This window comes from Ananas comosus, unplaced genomic scaffold (assembly GCF_001540865.1).
Source record: "Ananas comosus cultivar F153 unplaced genomic scaffold, ASM154086v1, whole genome shotgun sequence".
Taxonomy (NCBI): domain Eukaryota; kingdom Viridiplantae; phylum Streptophyta; class Magnoliopsida; order Poales; family Bromeliaceae; genus Ananas; species Ananas comosus.
In genome coordinates, this window is record NW_017893460.1 from 1 (window position 1) to 16,851 (window position 16,851).

At 36.8% G+C, this 16,851-nt stretch overlaps 2 protein-coding genes across 3 annotated transcripts; both read left to right on the forward strand.

Annotated features, from left to right (window-relative positions):
* Positions 1-7: 7 nt before the first annotated feature.
* Positions 8-4,741, forward strand: LOC109706099 (putative disease resistance protein RGA3). Of its 2 annotated transcripts, none has more exons than XM_020226906.1 (4): positions 8-2,388; positions 2,829-3,736; positions 3,864-3,904; positions 4,662-4,741. In XM_020226906.1, exons 1-2 carry the CDS (start codon positions 136-138, stop codon positions 3,723-3,725), a joined length of 3,150 nt encoding a protein of 1,049 aa, XP_020082495.1. In that variant the 5' UTR covers positions 8-135; the 3' UTR covers positions 3,726-3,736; positions 3,864-3,904; positions 4,662-4,741. The 2 variants fall into 2 exon arrangements, with proteins under 2 accessions (XP_020082495.1, XP_020082496.1); XM_020226907.1 differs by having other exon boundaries at positions 2,832-3,736.
* Positions 4,742-8,778: 4,037 nt separating this feature from the next.
* LOC109706101 (disease resistance protein RGA2-like) lies at positions 8,779-14,719 on the forward strand. Its single transcript, XM_020226909.1, has 3 exons — positions 8,779-11,564; positions 11,926-12,862; positions 14,283-14,719. Exons 1-2 carry the CDS (start codon positions 8,841-8,843, stop codon positions 12,823-12,825), a joined length of 3,624 nt encoding a protein of 1,207 aa, XP_020082498.1. The 5' UTR covers positions 8,779-8,840; the 3' UTR covers positions 12,826-12,862; positions 14,283-14,719.
* The last annotated feature ends 2,132 nt before the right edge of the window (positions 14,720-16,851 follow it).

Sequence of the window (16,851 nt, forward strand, 5' to 3'; positions counted from 1 at the left end):
GCTCGAGATGGCGAGGTGCGTGGTCTTCTATCTAACTTGAAGAGAAAGTTTAATAGTGTCTTTAATTTCTTTAGCAATGACACACTGAAGCGGTCGAGGGAGGCCGTCAAGGGGTTGGATAGGGCCGTTGCCGATATGGGGCCATTCCTTCAACTTGTTAATGGGTTTTATGGCCCTAGTGTCAAGCGTCAGAAGCTCGAAGATATCATGAAAGCTCGAGAGACAAGCTCCACGGTAATCAAAAGTGAGGTGCTCGGACGAGACAAGGAGAGGGACCGAATAGTTGAATGGCTGATCAAACCGGGAGATGGCGATGTTGATGTCTCCGCTTATACAATTGTTGGTATCGGTGGGCTCGGGAAGACCACTCTTGCTAAACTAGTCTATAGCGATGAAAGAGTGCGAGAGCACTTCGACTCGATTATGTGGGTCTGCGTTTCTCTGGACTTTGATGCAGCTGCGATAATAAGAAAGATATTAAACTACTCTCACTCAACTAGTCTAGAGGCTCTCCATGAGGATCTTAAACAAAAAGTTACATCAAAAAGGTTTTTGCTCATACTGGATGATGTTTGGAACGATGATAAAACGATGGAGTGGGAGCAATTGGTTGAACCTTTGAAATTCGGACAGAGAGGAAGCAAGATCCTGTTGACAACTCGGATGGATTCAGTTGCGGATATGGCGGCAAAAGCGATGAAATGCAAACGGGAATCATTAAATCTAAATGAGTTGGAGGAGAGCGACTGTATGTCGCTTTTCAATAATTATGCATTCCTCGGTGTGAACCCTGATGATTATAGAAACCTGCAGCTAATCGGTGAGCAGATAGTGAAGAAACTTGGAGGAAGCCCATTGGCCATAGAAGTCATAGGAGGAATGCTGAACTACTGCATGGAGTATGAATATTGGAAGAAAGTCCTGGAAGAAGACAAGATGAAATTACAAGAAGGAAACGACAACATCATGGCAGTTTTAAGATTAAGCTACGATCACTTACCCACAGACTTACAACTCTGCTTTAGATATTGCAGTTTATTTCCGCAGGATTATACGTTTAAGAGAAAAAAGTTGGTCAATATGTGGATAGGTTCGGGTCTGATTCCGAAATCTATTTGTGGCGGGCAAAGGCCAGAGGATAAGGGAAAGGAGTATTTAAATCTTCTGACAAGAAAATCATTCTTTACTTGCACAACCTATAATAATGGGTCGAAAATTACTAAACAATATTTTATGCACGATCTACTGCATGACCTAGCACAATCAGTTTCTCGAGGAGAATGCATCAGAATAGGAAGGGATGATGCAAGAATTACTATTCCACTGACTGTTCGACATTTATCTGTTGAAAAACTCAATGTTCCTTCCATTAGAGAGATCTCCGTTCTTAAGAACGTGCGCACTCTAATTGCTTCTGTTAAAGAGGATAATATACCTGAATTTATCGAGGTTATAAAAGGGTTTGAAAAGTTACGCCTATTGAGCTTATGCAACAATTTTGATTTTAGTAAATCACCTGGTGCATTTGATAGCTTGATACACCTCCGCTACCTATCACTTCCACAACAGATCGTTGAGAACAGAAGTATTGGATATGATGGCTTGACCAACTTGGTCAATTTGCGTTCATTTGATGTTTCCAATCATGTGATAAGAAATATTCCTTATATTAGCAAATTACCCTTCATCCACAAATTACAGGAGTTTATTGTCCGAGAGGAGAATGGTTACAAAATCAGTGAACTGAAGAACCTCAAGGACCTTCGTCACCTGCGTATTGATGAACTTGAAAATGTGAGGAGTTCTGAAGAAGCCATTGAGGCCAATTTAAATGGGAAAGAATGTCTCAAATCATTGTCGTTGGACTGGTCTGTAGATCGCTCTAATTGCACAGAGGCGGATGAGCAGCTCCTCGATAACCTCTGCCCTCATATCAATCTCAATAAACTGTGCATTGCACGATACCAAGGTGCTAAATCTCCATGTTGGATGACAGGTCTGTCGCTCATCAATTTGACATCTATCGAACTGAGGTTCTGTCAACAATGGGAGCACCTCCCCCCTCTCGGGCAGTATTCTTCGCTCCAATCTCTATGCTTGATGGGACTGTATGCAATAAAGCAAATAGATTGTTCATTCTTCGGAAGCAACAGCAGATGTGCCTTTCCATCATTGAAGAAGTTACAGTTATGGTACATGCGTAACTTGGAGGAGTGGATTGGAATTGATGATAAGTGCATGTTTCCTCAACTTCATTTTATGAGTATTATTGACTGCCCTAATTTGAGGGAAATTCCTACTCTGCCTTATAGTCTAAGACAATTGCTTATTTCAAAGGTCGGATTGACTGCTCTTCCAACAATAAATCAGGATTACGCAAACAACAATGTAAGTGCTTTATTTTATAAACTTCAAATTTCTCCTGAGGTTTAGATTATTTTCACTTGCCCCCCTTACTTCAAAAGGTATCACTTTGCCCCCTTCCCCCCGTGGTTTAGCCTATTTTTATTTTTGTCTATCTCGTGGTTTAAAAAGTTACACTTTGCCTCCTTTGGTTTAGTTCATTTTTCACTTTGCTATCCTATAATTTTTTTAAAACATTTTTAATATGCCACTCTATTTTATATAGAATTTTTTTTGATGAAATACAAATTAAACAACAGGAGGGCGAAGTAAAACTTTTTGAACCGCAAGGTGGCAAGGTGAAAATGAGTTAAATCACACGGTAGCAATTTGAAGTTTGCCCTTATATCAAAACACCAATTCGCATTTGCATAGCTGTGGTTGCTCGGACTTAACATATCTTTTACATCTTTTCTTTCTTGCAGCAGCAAGAACATTTTCAGGCTCTTGAAAGTTTAGTCATCGGAGAATGTGAGAAGCTCGAATATTTTCCAACAGATTTTTTTGGGAAATTCAATGCCATAATATCCCTGTGCATAGGAGATTGCCCGAAGTTGACAAAACGTGGGATCTCGGACATCCAAGTGCCCTCTGTACTCGGTGTTCTCAGTATTGGGTCATGTGGCGAGCTTGAGGCGCCACTGCTGTGGTCAGCGAATTTAACCTCTCTTACTCGGTTGGAATTAGTCGATTGTGCAAGGATAGTATCCCTTCCCCCAGCACAAGTGTGTGCACAATGGACGATGCTTTACCTCTTATCCATACACAACTGCAAAGAACTGTCATCATTTGGTGGGATACAAGCTCTCGTATCCCTCCGTTCTTTAGCAATTAGCGGGTGCGACAAGCTAATTGAAGTTGCCCTGCTGCAGCAACCTCCGTTCCCAAACGATCTCGGCCAAAAAAAGAATGCAGTGGACTGCCTTTTGAAGCTTGATTATCTATCAATTGACCACCACGCTCTCCTGCTCTTGGAGCCATTGAGAAGTCTCTCCTCCATCAGCAATTTGACTATCTCTGATGCTTCGCGACTCACCTCCTTACCTGAGGGATGGCTACAAAATCACACCACCCTCAAAGAGTTACACATATGGAATGCACGCTCCCTTCTGTCCCTACCCCTCAGCATGAAAAAACTGTGCTCCCTCGACGTTTTGGTTGTGGAAGATGCTAATCTCATCCAGTCACTTCCAGATCTGCCTACTTCACTGTATTCTCTAAAGATCACCGGGTGTCACCCCGTGTTGAAGGAGCAATGCCAAGAGAATATAGGCCCCGATTGGCCCAAGATTGCCCACATCCCTGATGTGAGGATTGAATAGCATTTGCGGAGGTGATGATGATGCATATATATTGCATGCTTACTTTACCACCCTTCATCACCCATGCTACTCTCTGCAATTAATGCAATTCATTTCGGTGTTCTTCGGTCGTAACAAGTTTTATCTCATTTGTTACAGGACTACTACTTGGCCTTTCTGGACAATGCAGGAGCAGCCAGGTTCGTTTTTAATAATTAGCATGCATCCTAAATAGAATTTTTTTTTATATTTTGTACCCTTAATTATTTTAATACGATTTGGATACATAATAAGGGAACATATATAGCGCTAATTGCCCCTCATAATTAATTAATACATGGTGCTCGGTGGTCGGATTGGTCGACTTGTAAGATAAACGGTGTAATGAATACAGTCGTATGGCAATTGCATGCTTTGTAAAGTAAATAGGACTAGTTCTCCGGTGATGAGTTACAACTTAAGAGACGACGCGCGACAAAAGCGTTCGAGTAATTGTATAAGACTCCTATGTATATATTTCTCTCAATTCTTTCAGGAATATAACAAGATTCTATTTTGGCAGTGCAGGAACATATACAGTATTTAGGCTTAGGACTCCCTGTGCCTTAATCTTACTGCATGCATTGCATTTTTTTTTCTTTTTTTCTATTGCCAAATTAATGTAAAATCTTTATGGATGAAATTATCCTAAAAATAATTAATTTACTGTTTGATTCCTGCACAAGTAGCAAATCTCATAGCCTGGTGATCGAGCTTGTTTGGTTTTGTCTACTATCTGATGATCAAAGTTGTTGAGCCTAGTTTAAACATTGGTTTAGAATGTGTTTCAAACCTTTTTTTTTCTTTTTTCTTTCAGCAGCATAATTAGTACCCTGATTAATTAAGTTTGTGAGCTTAATTTCAGTGGTATAAATTATATTCAAATTTTGTTAAAGTTTATATGTTTTTTTAATGCAGGTTGTATCAATTTGGGAGTAAATTTAGTAGATGCTCTGTCAATAAGGCTCGGCTGACTCGTTGTAAAAGGAATATGAGAGCAAAACTGCAACAGCACACATGAACTTGCAACCACATCCTGCAGTTTCATATATACTTTTACTATCTTTGCACTTTCTAAACAAACTTAAGATTTATTAAAGACTGAAGTGTTACTTCTAATATTCTATGTTTGGTTGTGTAAGAACGAATTAAAGACTCCATCGATTTCTATTTTCTATTTTCTATTTTCTTTATATTCTAGGTGGTGTATGAATTAAAAAGACTCCTCTTATTATCGTCTATCGATTTCGTCCTTGTTACGAAGGATGGTTAAAGTTTTACTGCTTAATTTGTGTACATATTCTCTCCTATTTTTCTTGTTGCAGGATTGGAATAAGACTACTACATGTACATAGCAGCCTATATATATAATGTGATTGGTGTCTTTAGTGTAGCTTAATTTTACTGGTTATTCTGTTTTACTGCTTAATTAATCTTCCCTAGGAGACCAATTAACTAGCAAGATAAAGAATATTTTCAGGTTAGGTTGTGGGACTAATCTGATTTCTTAGTAGAGAAGTATAATTAATTACATTACTAATGGCAAGATAGCAGGACATCACTTTATTTGCTGCTTAAAGTGATTGATTGCATTTGCTTAATTTAAGGAAAATAACGAGCTTCGGATCAGAATTTTGACGCTGCGGGATCATTTTCGGCAGTTGTCGTTCATGTTCATGTTCAGTTCAGTCTTCAATCTGTATAAGTTTGGGCTTGATTCTGATTTTCCGAGCTTCAGATCAGAATTTTGATGATGTGGGACCATTTCAGCAGTTGTTGTGATCATATTCAGTTCAATTTTCAATCTGTATAAATTTAGTTTGATTCTAATTTTTCCCTTCTTTTTTTTTTTTTTTTTTTTTTTTTTGGTTTACACCATCTTAACTTCATTTTTTTTTTTGGGAGTTATTTTAGCTTGTTGAAGTGAAAATTTTGTTTAGTTTAATGGCTCTATTAGCTGTAGGTTGATTCAGTTTTATTTGCTATAATAAGATGATTAAAACCATTCAGTGCTAATTTTTTTTTGTTATAATTTAATATTTCAATAAAATTATTTTTGGTAGTTTTATGTGTAACCAAATCACCGCGCATTTTCTGCTACGGGAAACAATTGCCTGTACCCAGTGTACACATGCACTCTATGCACCGCACCTATGTGTTGTGTGATACTACATTTGAAACATTATGAATTTTGAAAAGGATAAACTTTAAATTGCCTAACTTATTTTTATTTTTCCATCCAATGGTTCAAAAAGTTACACTTAACTATTCTACGGTTTAGCGCATTTTTCATTTTGTCGTCCTATAATTTTTTTTACTTTGCCACGTCATTGGACATAAAATTTTGGGCTAATTGCATACAACTCCCTGTAAACATATTGAATAACAGATGTATTCCTATAAAGTTTAACTTTTTTATTTTCATTCCTGTAAAAAAGTCCAACCGTTTTTAAATATATCCCCACTGTTAGGATCCGTTAAAAAAAAATATAGTTAACCATGAGTAAAATATTTAACCATGATTAGTGGATGAGTTAAATTGATATTTTTACTTTTCTTATATTATTGGATAAAATATTTTTTGGGAGGGCATTTCTGTATAATGAATTTTTGGAGGGATATATTCGTAAGGGTAAAAATATTATTTTTCTTATTTTCTGTTAAAATAAATAAAAAATACTCTAACGGTAACAAACTACAGGGGCAAATATGAATATTACTGGACTTTTGCCGAGCTAAAAATAAAAAGTTAAACTTTGTAGTAATATATTTGCTATTCAATATAGGAGAAAAGAGTGCAATTTTTTGAACGACAAGGTGGCAAAGTAAAAATATATTGTGTTACAGGGAATTAATTATAAGGAACCAATGTCAAATTTTTTTTTTTTTTTTTTAATTTCTATACATAGACCATGTAAATACAAAAGGTGGAGCCAATAATTAATTCCCTTATGCAATTATTTCCACGTAGTTTTTTTATGAGTAACTTTTAAAATCCGAGCCCAATTCAACTAATGTGATCTAGAACAGTAAAGGGACTAATATAAAAAAATGGGATAACTTCAGAAACCACCCTGTGGTTTCGCACTTGCTCACTTTAGTACCATATGGTTTAAGGTGAATCAATTTGCCTCCCTATGGTTTCGTTTTTTTTCTTTTTATTATCAATTTTATTATTTTTTTTCTTAAATCAGTTACAAAGTTAAAATTAAAGTGTATTAAAGTAAATATTCAATAAATCTATATGAGTATCTGAAGTTTTTTGTATATAATTTAACAAAATATTAAGAAAAAAGCCGCCGAAAAGATAAAAACAAAACCACAGGAGGGCAAATTGATACACTTTAAACCACGAGATACTAAAGTGAGAAAGTGCGAAACCACAGGGGGTTTTTTGAAGTTTTTCCTAAAAAAAAACAAGATTTGGGGAAAAACTTATTACACTAACATCAAGTAAAATAAAAAAAAATCAATAATTGTCTATAATGCGGCCGTAAAGCACTAGTTAAATTTTAGAGTAATACAGAATATTTTTCTATAAATGTTCGTCTTTTCACCTTCTTCTACTAATTTGCAAAAATTTTCATTTTTGGTTCTCAAAATTTCAAGTTTATACACTTGGTTCCAACCGTCAGCGTTCCGTCACTTTTCCATCTATTCTTATAATTCATAACTAGATATACAGAATACGTGATTAAAAATACTGAAAATATATTAAAAATTATTTTTTCTCTCCAGAATGAGTAACGGTAGTTTTGTCATTTCACCTAGTTCGTTAACGCCGGAACTGTCTTAAAAAAAATCTGAAATTTTAAGCAGACAAAATATAAATCTTTTAAAATCAAAAAAATAAAAAATAATTATTTACAGAATTTTTTTTTTGTATTTTAATATAAATTTTAATATTAAAATCTCTACCAAGGACTTTTAGAAATGCCGTGTATATGATGTAGTTATATGCAATAATTGAGTTTGGTTGGTAGTTACGGAAGGGGGACAAATTTCTTGCACTTTGACTTGTATAAGTCTTCTCTATGAAACTTCAATTTCATTTCCTCTCTTTTTCTCATAAACATTCGAGAAACTACTGCCCCCATTTTATATATCTTTGCTATGTATTATATACCTTGTTAAAAATTGCGAAACAACCAGCTATCTCTATTAAAAGCTTAAATTGTTACATAATGATATTTTTTTTAATAATTATGTTCAGCATTCCTCCGTATAGTTGGGCTTGAATCTTTTTTTATATGCTCTAATGCTCCCGCCTTGAAGTACGTACGTTGAGTTAAATAAGTGGAAATTACGAGGCAAGGGTCCGGTGGGATTCAAATTTGGAATCTCTCATTCTGATATTATGTTAAATAATATGAAGCAATCATTATTCTTCGAAAGCTTAAGTCATTGGAAAATGTTGTTATATTTGGGCTTAAAGCTTTTTAAGGAGTTCTAGGTGTGGATTTGATTTAAATAGAAAAAGATTAAGGGCTTGTTTGGAAGCCGAAATAAAATATTTAAGAATAATTTATTCGGCATGAAAATTTTTAGTGTCATTATAAAAAAAAAGGTAATAGCATAACATATTTCAAATACGAAATGATTTATTTATCCTAAAAAATAACTCGAAGGCTAAATGTATGTAGTACCCGATTTTAAACATTTAATCACATTCTCCATCCACCAGATGTATAAACTTATTAAGTATATCACGAAGATATACTAAATAACAAATTTATGTATCCGGATAGGGTCTAAACAAATAATGGAAAAAAAAAAAAAGGAGTTAGAAGAAAAGTGTGCGGAGAAATGGTTCTATATTTTTCGCTGCAAAAATTATATATGATAATTTCTTTTTTACAGATATAAATCAAATGTTTTTTTCATCATATTTTCTCAAGGTACATATCACTCAATCCCGACAAAGTCTAAAATATCTAGAGATGTGGTGTTTTTTCCAAAACGTGCCACTTTTTTCTACAGCTTGCATTAATTATATCTCCTCCTAAATTAATCCTTCTTCTTTGCACGCTCAACTTCCTGATTCTCATTTGCCTGAGTAGTGGTGAAGTAGTAGGAGTTAGAGCTATTCGGAGGATTATGGCTTTACCTTTCATAGCCGAATCGGCGGCGTCGGCAATCATTGAGAATCTCGTTAGCACTTGCTCATCCTACCTCGAGGCATGCCCGGCAACCTGCGGCATGCAAGACGAGCTCGAACGGCTGCAGCACGCCCTTCCGCAGGTCCAGGCAGTCTTGACTGCGGTCGTGGGGGGTGCACCGGTCATGGTGCAGAACAAGGCGCTGGAAACGTGGCTGTGGCAGCTCAGAGACGCCGTGGAGAATGCGGAGGACGTGCTCGACGAGCTGGAGTACTACGAGTTACAAAAGACTATACAAGATCGAGATGACAAGGTGCGTGGTATTCTATCTAACTGCAAGAGAAAGTTTGATAGTTTCGTTAATCGTATATTTAGCGATGACACACTGAAGCGGTTGAGGGAGGCCGTCAAGGGGTTGGATCGGGTCATTGCTGGTATGGGGCCACTCCTTCATCTTGTTACTGGGTTATATGGCCCTCGCGTTAAGTGTCAGAAACTCGAGGAAATTAAGAATGCTCGCGAGACTAGCTCCTTGCTAACCGAAAGTGAGGTGCTCGGACGAGACGAGGAGAGGGACCTGATAGTTGAATGGCTGATCGAACCGGGAGATGCCGATGTCAATGTCTCCACTTTTACAATTGTTGGTATGGGCGGGATCGGGAAGACCACTCTTGCTCAATTGGTCTATCGCAACGAAAGAGTGCAAGAGTACTTCGACCCGATTGTGTGGGTTTGCATTTCTCAGGAGTTCAATGTAACTGTGATAACAAAAAAGATTTTAGAATGTGTAAGTAGGGAGCATTTTGGCGACAACAGTCTACATGCACTCCATGAGAATCTTAAACAAAAACTAACGTCGAAGAGGTTTTTGCTCATACTGGATGATGTTTGGAACGATGATAAAATGATGGCGTGGGAGAAATTGGTTGCTCCTTTGAAATTCGGACAGAGAGGAAGCAAGATTCTGTTGACAACTCGGATGCGTTCGGTTGCAGATATGGCGGCAAAAGTGATGAAATGCAAACAGGAATCATTAAATCTAAATAAGTTGGAGGAGAGCGACTATATGTTGCTTTTCAATAAGCATGCATTCCTCGGTGTGAATCCTGATGATTATAAAAACTTGCAACTGATTGGCGAACAGATAGCGAAGAAACTTGGAGGATGCCCAGTGGCCATAAAGGTCATGGGAGGAATGCTGAACTCCTGCATGGACTATGAATATTGGAAGAAAATCCTGGAAAAAGACAATGTGAAATTACAACAAGGAAACGACGACATCATGAAAGTTTTAAGATTAAGCTACGATCACTTATCCACAAACTTACAACTCTGCTTTAGATATTGTAGTTTATTTCCGCAGGATCATATGTTTAAGAGAAAAAAGTTGGTCAATATGTGGATTGGTTCGGGTCTGATTCCACAATCTATTTGTGGCAGGGAAAGGCCAGAGGATATCGGAAAGGAGTATTTAAATCTTTTGACAAGAAAATCATTCTTTACCTGTAAAACCCATGATAATAGGGTGGAAATTACTAAAAAGTATTTTATGCACGATCTGCTGCATGACCTAGCACGATCTGTTTCTCTAGGAGAATGCATCAAAATAGGAGGTGATGTTGCAGAAAATATTATTCCAAAAACAGTTCGACACTTATCTGTCGAAATGCTTAATCTTCTTTCTATTAGAGAGATCTCCAATCTTAAGAATGTGCACACTCTAGTCATTTCTGTTAAAGAGGACAATAGGCATAATGCAGATCATGCACTTGAATTTATCGAGGTTATAAAAGGGTTTAGAAAGTTACGCTTATTGATCTTAGATGTGAATTTTCACTCTTATAAACTGCCCAATGCACTTAGTAGCTTGATACACCTCCGCTACCTATCTCTTTCACTACAGAAAGTTGTGAATGAAAGCATTGAATATGATGCCTTGACCAACTTGGTCAATTTGCGTTCATTAGATGTTTCCGATGATGTGATAGAAAATATTCCTTATATTAGCAAATTACCCTTCATCCACATATTAAAAAATTTTATCGTTCAAGAGAAGAGTGGTTACAAAATTGGTGAACTAAAGAACCTCAGGGACCTTCGTCACCTGTGTATTAGGAAACTTGAAAATGTGAAGAGTTCTGAAGAAGCCATCGAGGCCAATTTAAACGAGAAAAAATATCTCAAATCATTGGGATTGCGATGGTCTGAAGGCCACTCCAATAGTGCAGAAGCGGATGAGCAGCTCCTCGATAACCTCTGTCCACATATCAATCTCAAGAAGATGCGCATTCAACAATACCAAGGTGCTAAATCTCCATGTTGGATGACAAATCTGTCTCTTGTCAATTTGACAACCATCGAGCTAATTGATTGTAAAAGATGGGAGCACCTCCCGCCTCTTTGGCAGTTTTCTTCGCTCCAGCATCTTTTCTTGCAGGGACTGCATGCAATAAAGCAAATAGATTGGTCATTCTTTGGAAGCAACAATGGATGTGCCTTTCCATCGTTGAAGAAGTTACTTTTATGGGATATGCCTAACTTGGAGGAGTGGATTGGAATTGATGACAGGTGCATGTTTCCTCAACTTCAGTCTATGTCTATTTCTGATTGCCCTAATTTGAGAGGAATTCCTACTCTGCATTATGGTCTAAGAGATTTGCATATTTATAATGTCGGATTGACCGCTTTACCAACAATAAATCAAGATTACGCAAACAACAATGTAAGTGCTTTATTTTGTAAAGTTTAAATTTCTACCCTGAGGTTTAGCTCATTTTCACTTGCCCCTCCTGTAGTTCAAAAAAGTATCGTTTTGCACCCCCCTCCCTGTAGTTCAAAAAGCATTTTTTAAATATTTTTAATTGGCCACACTATTTCATATAGAACTTTTTTGATGAAATAAAACTTAAACTACAGGAGGGCAAAGTAAAACTTTTTGAACTGCAAGGTGGCAAGTTTAAAATGAGTTAAATCACACGGGGGCAATTTAAACTTTACCCTTGTATCCAAACACCAATTCGTATTTGCATGGCTGTGATTGCCCGGACTTAAATATCTTTTACATCTTTTCTTTCTTGCGGTAGCAAGAACATTTTCAGGCTCTTGAAAACTTAATCATCAGACACTGTAAGAAGATCGAATATGTTCCATCGGAGCTTTTTGGAAAATTCAAAGCCATAAAAACCTTGCACATAGAAAATTGCCCGAAGTTGACAAAACGTAGGATCTCAGACATCGAACTGCCCTCTGTACTCGGTCATCTCACTACTTGGTCATTTGGCGACCTCGAGGTGCCACTGCTGTGGTCAGCGGATTTAACCTCTCTTATATGGTTGGAATTACTCGATTGTGCAAGGATAGCATCCCTTCCCCCGGCACAAGTGTGTGCACGGTGGACGATGCTTTCCCGCTTAGACATAAAGAACTGCAAAGAACTGTCATCATTTGGTGGAATACAAGCTCTCGTATCCCTCCGTTCTTTAGATATTGAAGGGTGTGACAAGCTAATTGAAGTTGCCCTTCTGCTGCAGCCTCCGTTCCCAAATGATGTCGGCCAAAAAAAGAATACAGTACTGGACTGCTTTTTGAAGAATGGTAGACTATCAATTGACCACCACGCGCTTCTGCTCATGGAGCCATTGAGAAGTCTCTCCTCCGTCTGCTCGTTGACTCTCTCTGATGCTTCACGACTCGCCTCCTTACCTGAGGAATGGCTACTACAAAATCACGCTGCCCTCGAACGATTTTGCATATGGAATGCACGCTCCCTTCAGTCCCTACCCCGCAGCATGACAAAACTGTGCTCCCTCGTCATTTTGGGTGTGGAAGATGCTAATCTCATCCAGTCACTTCCAGATCTACCTACTTCACTGCGTTGTCTAGTCATCAACAGCTGTCACCCTGTGTTGAAGGAGCGATGCCAAGAGAATATAGGCCTTGATTGGCCCAAGATTGCCAACATCCGTTTTGTGAGGATTACATAGCATTATTTGCAGATCGTGATGATGATGCATATTAATTGTAAGTACACTCTACCCCCCTTCATCTCGTAACCCTTTGTTGTAAATAATGCAATTCATTTTGGTCTTAATTAATGAACTACATACATCTCATTCAGTCTTAACAAAGTTATCTCATTTCTTACGGGATTAATTGCTTACCTTTTTTCAGATAATGCAAGAGTAGCCAGGTTCCTTTTTAATTAGCATCCTCAATGGAATTTTTACATTTTGTACTCTCATTTTATGATTTGGATACATAAAAAGGGAATAAAGCACTAATTGCCTCCTATAATACATTGTGCTAGTCTTTTTTTTTTTTGATTAAACAGGGGTATACCCTATTTTAACAAAGTCAGAACAGAGAGTATAGGAGCAGTCTAGTAAGGCGAAAAAACAGAACGGCAAGAACAGCATGGGTTGATCGCAATCAAGATCTAGGAGCAGGAACCCAGAAACCAAAAAAAACCAAAAACAAAAATCAAAGCCCCAAAAAACCCCAAAAAGCGCAATGTCATGAATATATTGTGCTAGTCATGAATATAATACATTGTGCTAGTCTTAACAAACAATGTCATGAATATAACATATGTTAATTGCGCTAGCATGTCAATTGCTTTCTAAAGTTAAATATGACTAATTGTGCAGTAATTTCTCTCTCTAGGAGTACAAACAAGATGCGAAGTCTCGCTGATGAGTTAGAACATAAGAGAAGCATGACAAAAGCTTTTTAAGTTTGTTAAATTTCTTGGTTCAGGGCAGTAGTAATGGTATAGCACTCCTATATATATATATTTCTCCCAAATTTTTCAAGAATATAAAGCAAGAGTAGCTGCTTATGTTCTATTTTGGTGGTGCAGGAACATGTAAGGATTAGGACCCCCTATTGGTGCTCGAATCTATTTTTCTTATCTGGCATAAAACAAGATTAAAATCATACTACTTATTTTCTCTTCTCTTTCTTTTTTGGCGCAATAGTGAAAAAGGCTCTTATTGTCATATATGACTCCCATACATGGTCATGGTCCATCAATTTATTCATAAGAATATGGAAAAAAAAGACTAATGTCTTACTGCATGCTTGTGTTCTTCAGTTTTGTTGGTGCAGGATCAGAGTAACATATATTCCATGCGTTTTTGTTTGTGTGTGTGTGTGTATAGCAGCCGAACTAATGTAAAATCTTTAAGAAAGAAATTGCCCTCTTTTGCGGCAAGGAGATTAAATGCTTCAATTTTGTTTCCCCTCAATTTATATGCGTATATATTAAAGATAATTTTGTGTTTGATTCCTGCACAAATAGCAAATCGCATAGCCCAGTCATAAGCTTGTTCTGTTTTTGTCTGTTATATGATGAAGTTGTTGAGCTTCTCTGAGGTAGCTAAAACATCAATCAATTTTTATGTTTCTCTAGCAGTATAACAACTCCAAGTTTTTAATGCAGGTTGTATCCACTTTCCGGGGCAAATTTGACAGACACTCCGTCGATAACACTTATACCGACATTTCACCGTAAAATGAAAATGAGGCCTACACTGCAGCAGGCATCAACTTGCAACCACGTCTTTCAGCTGCTTGCTTTTTCTTTCTTTACGATTTGCCAAAACAGAAAAAAAATTAATTTCCTAATGCATTGACGACAGAAAAGCACACTCAAAACTCAAACAGACCGACGACTGTTGCTGATGTTCAGTTCAGTCTTCAATCTCTGTAAGGTTGGTTTTGATTCAAATTTTCTGTCTACGCTCCTTTGTGCAGTTCCTTATTTTTCGAACTGTTGTTTTCAGAGACATAATTTTTTTTTTTTTTTTGAGGTAAAATTCTAATGAGACCACTGCAACTATACGCCATTGCGAAATAGGCCCCTCAACTTGGCAATTATTTTTGTTTTTTATTGACACTGTTCTTAGATTCTAATATGGTTTTTTTTTATTTCAGTTATTTGAGTTAGTTAAAGCGAAAATTTTGTGAAGTTTAATACCTCTATTAGCTATTGGTTGTTTCAGTTTTGTTTGCAAAAAGATAATTAAAACCATTAAATTGATGAAAATTCTAATCTACCAAATACTATACAGTTCTTGAATAAATAGAACAGAGAGACCGAATAAGATATTCATGCATTCAAATAAATAGCTCAGGTCGAAAATAGTTTTTCGGTCGAATATTAATATTAGATTTTAGGAGATTTGGTTTGCGTATTTTACACTTTTCAGTGACAAATAATTATATACTTTAAGAGACGCACCGTATACGATTTTGCAAATTATTTTTGGATGAAAAAATAAAAACTAAAAAGTCAATATCTGTCCTCCATCACACATCTACTTTTCTACATATTTTATTTTCTTTTCTTTCAAACAGAACACTTGTGCTTCAATCTTAATTTCGTTTTACGCCAAACCAAATACTAACAATTGGATTATTATTTTTTCTATAATTTAATATCTCTTAAACTATTTTTACTAAGTTTATGTGTTACCAAACACCAGATTATGCAGAAAGAAACAAATGCCTGTACCCAGTGTATACATACGCTATATGCACCACACGATATACATTTGGTCTAATATATTAAACCTAAAATATCTAAAAAGAGTAGATTAAAAAACATTATGAGATTTGTAAACGTATGAGGCTTAGTTTGGTATTGAGATCTTTCTAACGCTATTAGATAAAATGGAGTTGAGAAAAAACTATATAGGGATATGCTTCTGCGTTCTCCGGTGGGACTGCAGAAAATATATCGTAACTAACTCATCGCGATATGCGGAACGCAATATTACGTACGGAAACAAATAGGTATTTTTCCAACGTACTTTCTCACCGCATGTAACGCAATCTCCCCGCAATCCCAAACGAAGTCTTAGAGTAGAGACGCAGAAATCGTTCAATTTTTTTTTTTTATTTTAAAAAGGTAGTGGCCATTTGACCTTTTTGCATAAAAAATCCACTTATTTTAGACTTTTGCAAAACCGGGTCACCTTTTTCATTTTTGCAGATTCGGTCCGTTTTTTCAGCAAACTGACCAAAATACCCTTATTACTTTTTCTTTTTTCTCTTTCTCTCTCCTCTTCGTTCTCTCGTTCTTTTTTTTTTTCGCCGAAAAAAAAAAAACGAAGGCTAGGCGGGCGCGCCGCCGGAGCACCGCCAGGTGGGCTCTTCTTCTTCTTCTTCTTCCTGCATGAGCAATTTGTTTTTTCTCTTTTTCTTTTTCTTCTTCTTCTTCCTCCTGCTGGAGCACCTTTTTTTTTTTTTTTCCCTCTTCTTCTTCTTCTTCTAATTTGATTTCTCTGTAAGGAAGGATAATATATTAAATTACATATTTTGAAGATTGAGATTTGGAGATGTATGTTTAATTAGCGAAGCGCGCGAAGGTTAAAGAGTAATAATCTGTGTGTTCTATATATGATGGCTGTTAAAGATATACCTTCTTTTTTATTGGTTTGGTTCATACATCGGGTTTATGAAAAAAAATAAATAAATAGGATCTCATAAGGATTTATTTTTGGTGGATCCTACTTTAAATTGGAATCGTAGGTGGACTAGGATTGGTTTCCATATAACACTCTATATTCAATAATCATATTGAATTAGAGTAGGATTGAGCCAAATCCCTCTCTATATATACATGCATATGCATGTACGGCTTGGTGAGGCGCGTGGATAAATTAATTAGCATTCATGGTCCGGCTAATTAATACACGGTGTCTCCTGTGGCCATACGGAAGAGGCTGAGGAAGAGGCTTAATTAATTAGCCATAGTGGACCGTACGGCTTCGGGTGCATAGAAGCAAATTAATTAGCATAAGGTGTATTGGCTAATTAATTAACATAGCACCATCCGTACGGCATAAGAAGGCTGCACCTTTGCATGCGACGTCGGATCAGCAGGAGCAACGGTTCTCGACCAATTACTTGAGCGGTTCGGATTCTTCGAAACAACGGCATAAAGGAATTTGGTTAGAGTTTCTATACTTCTCTCATTTGGTCTTCTCGGTTTTACGAAAAACTTT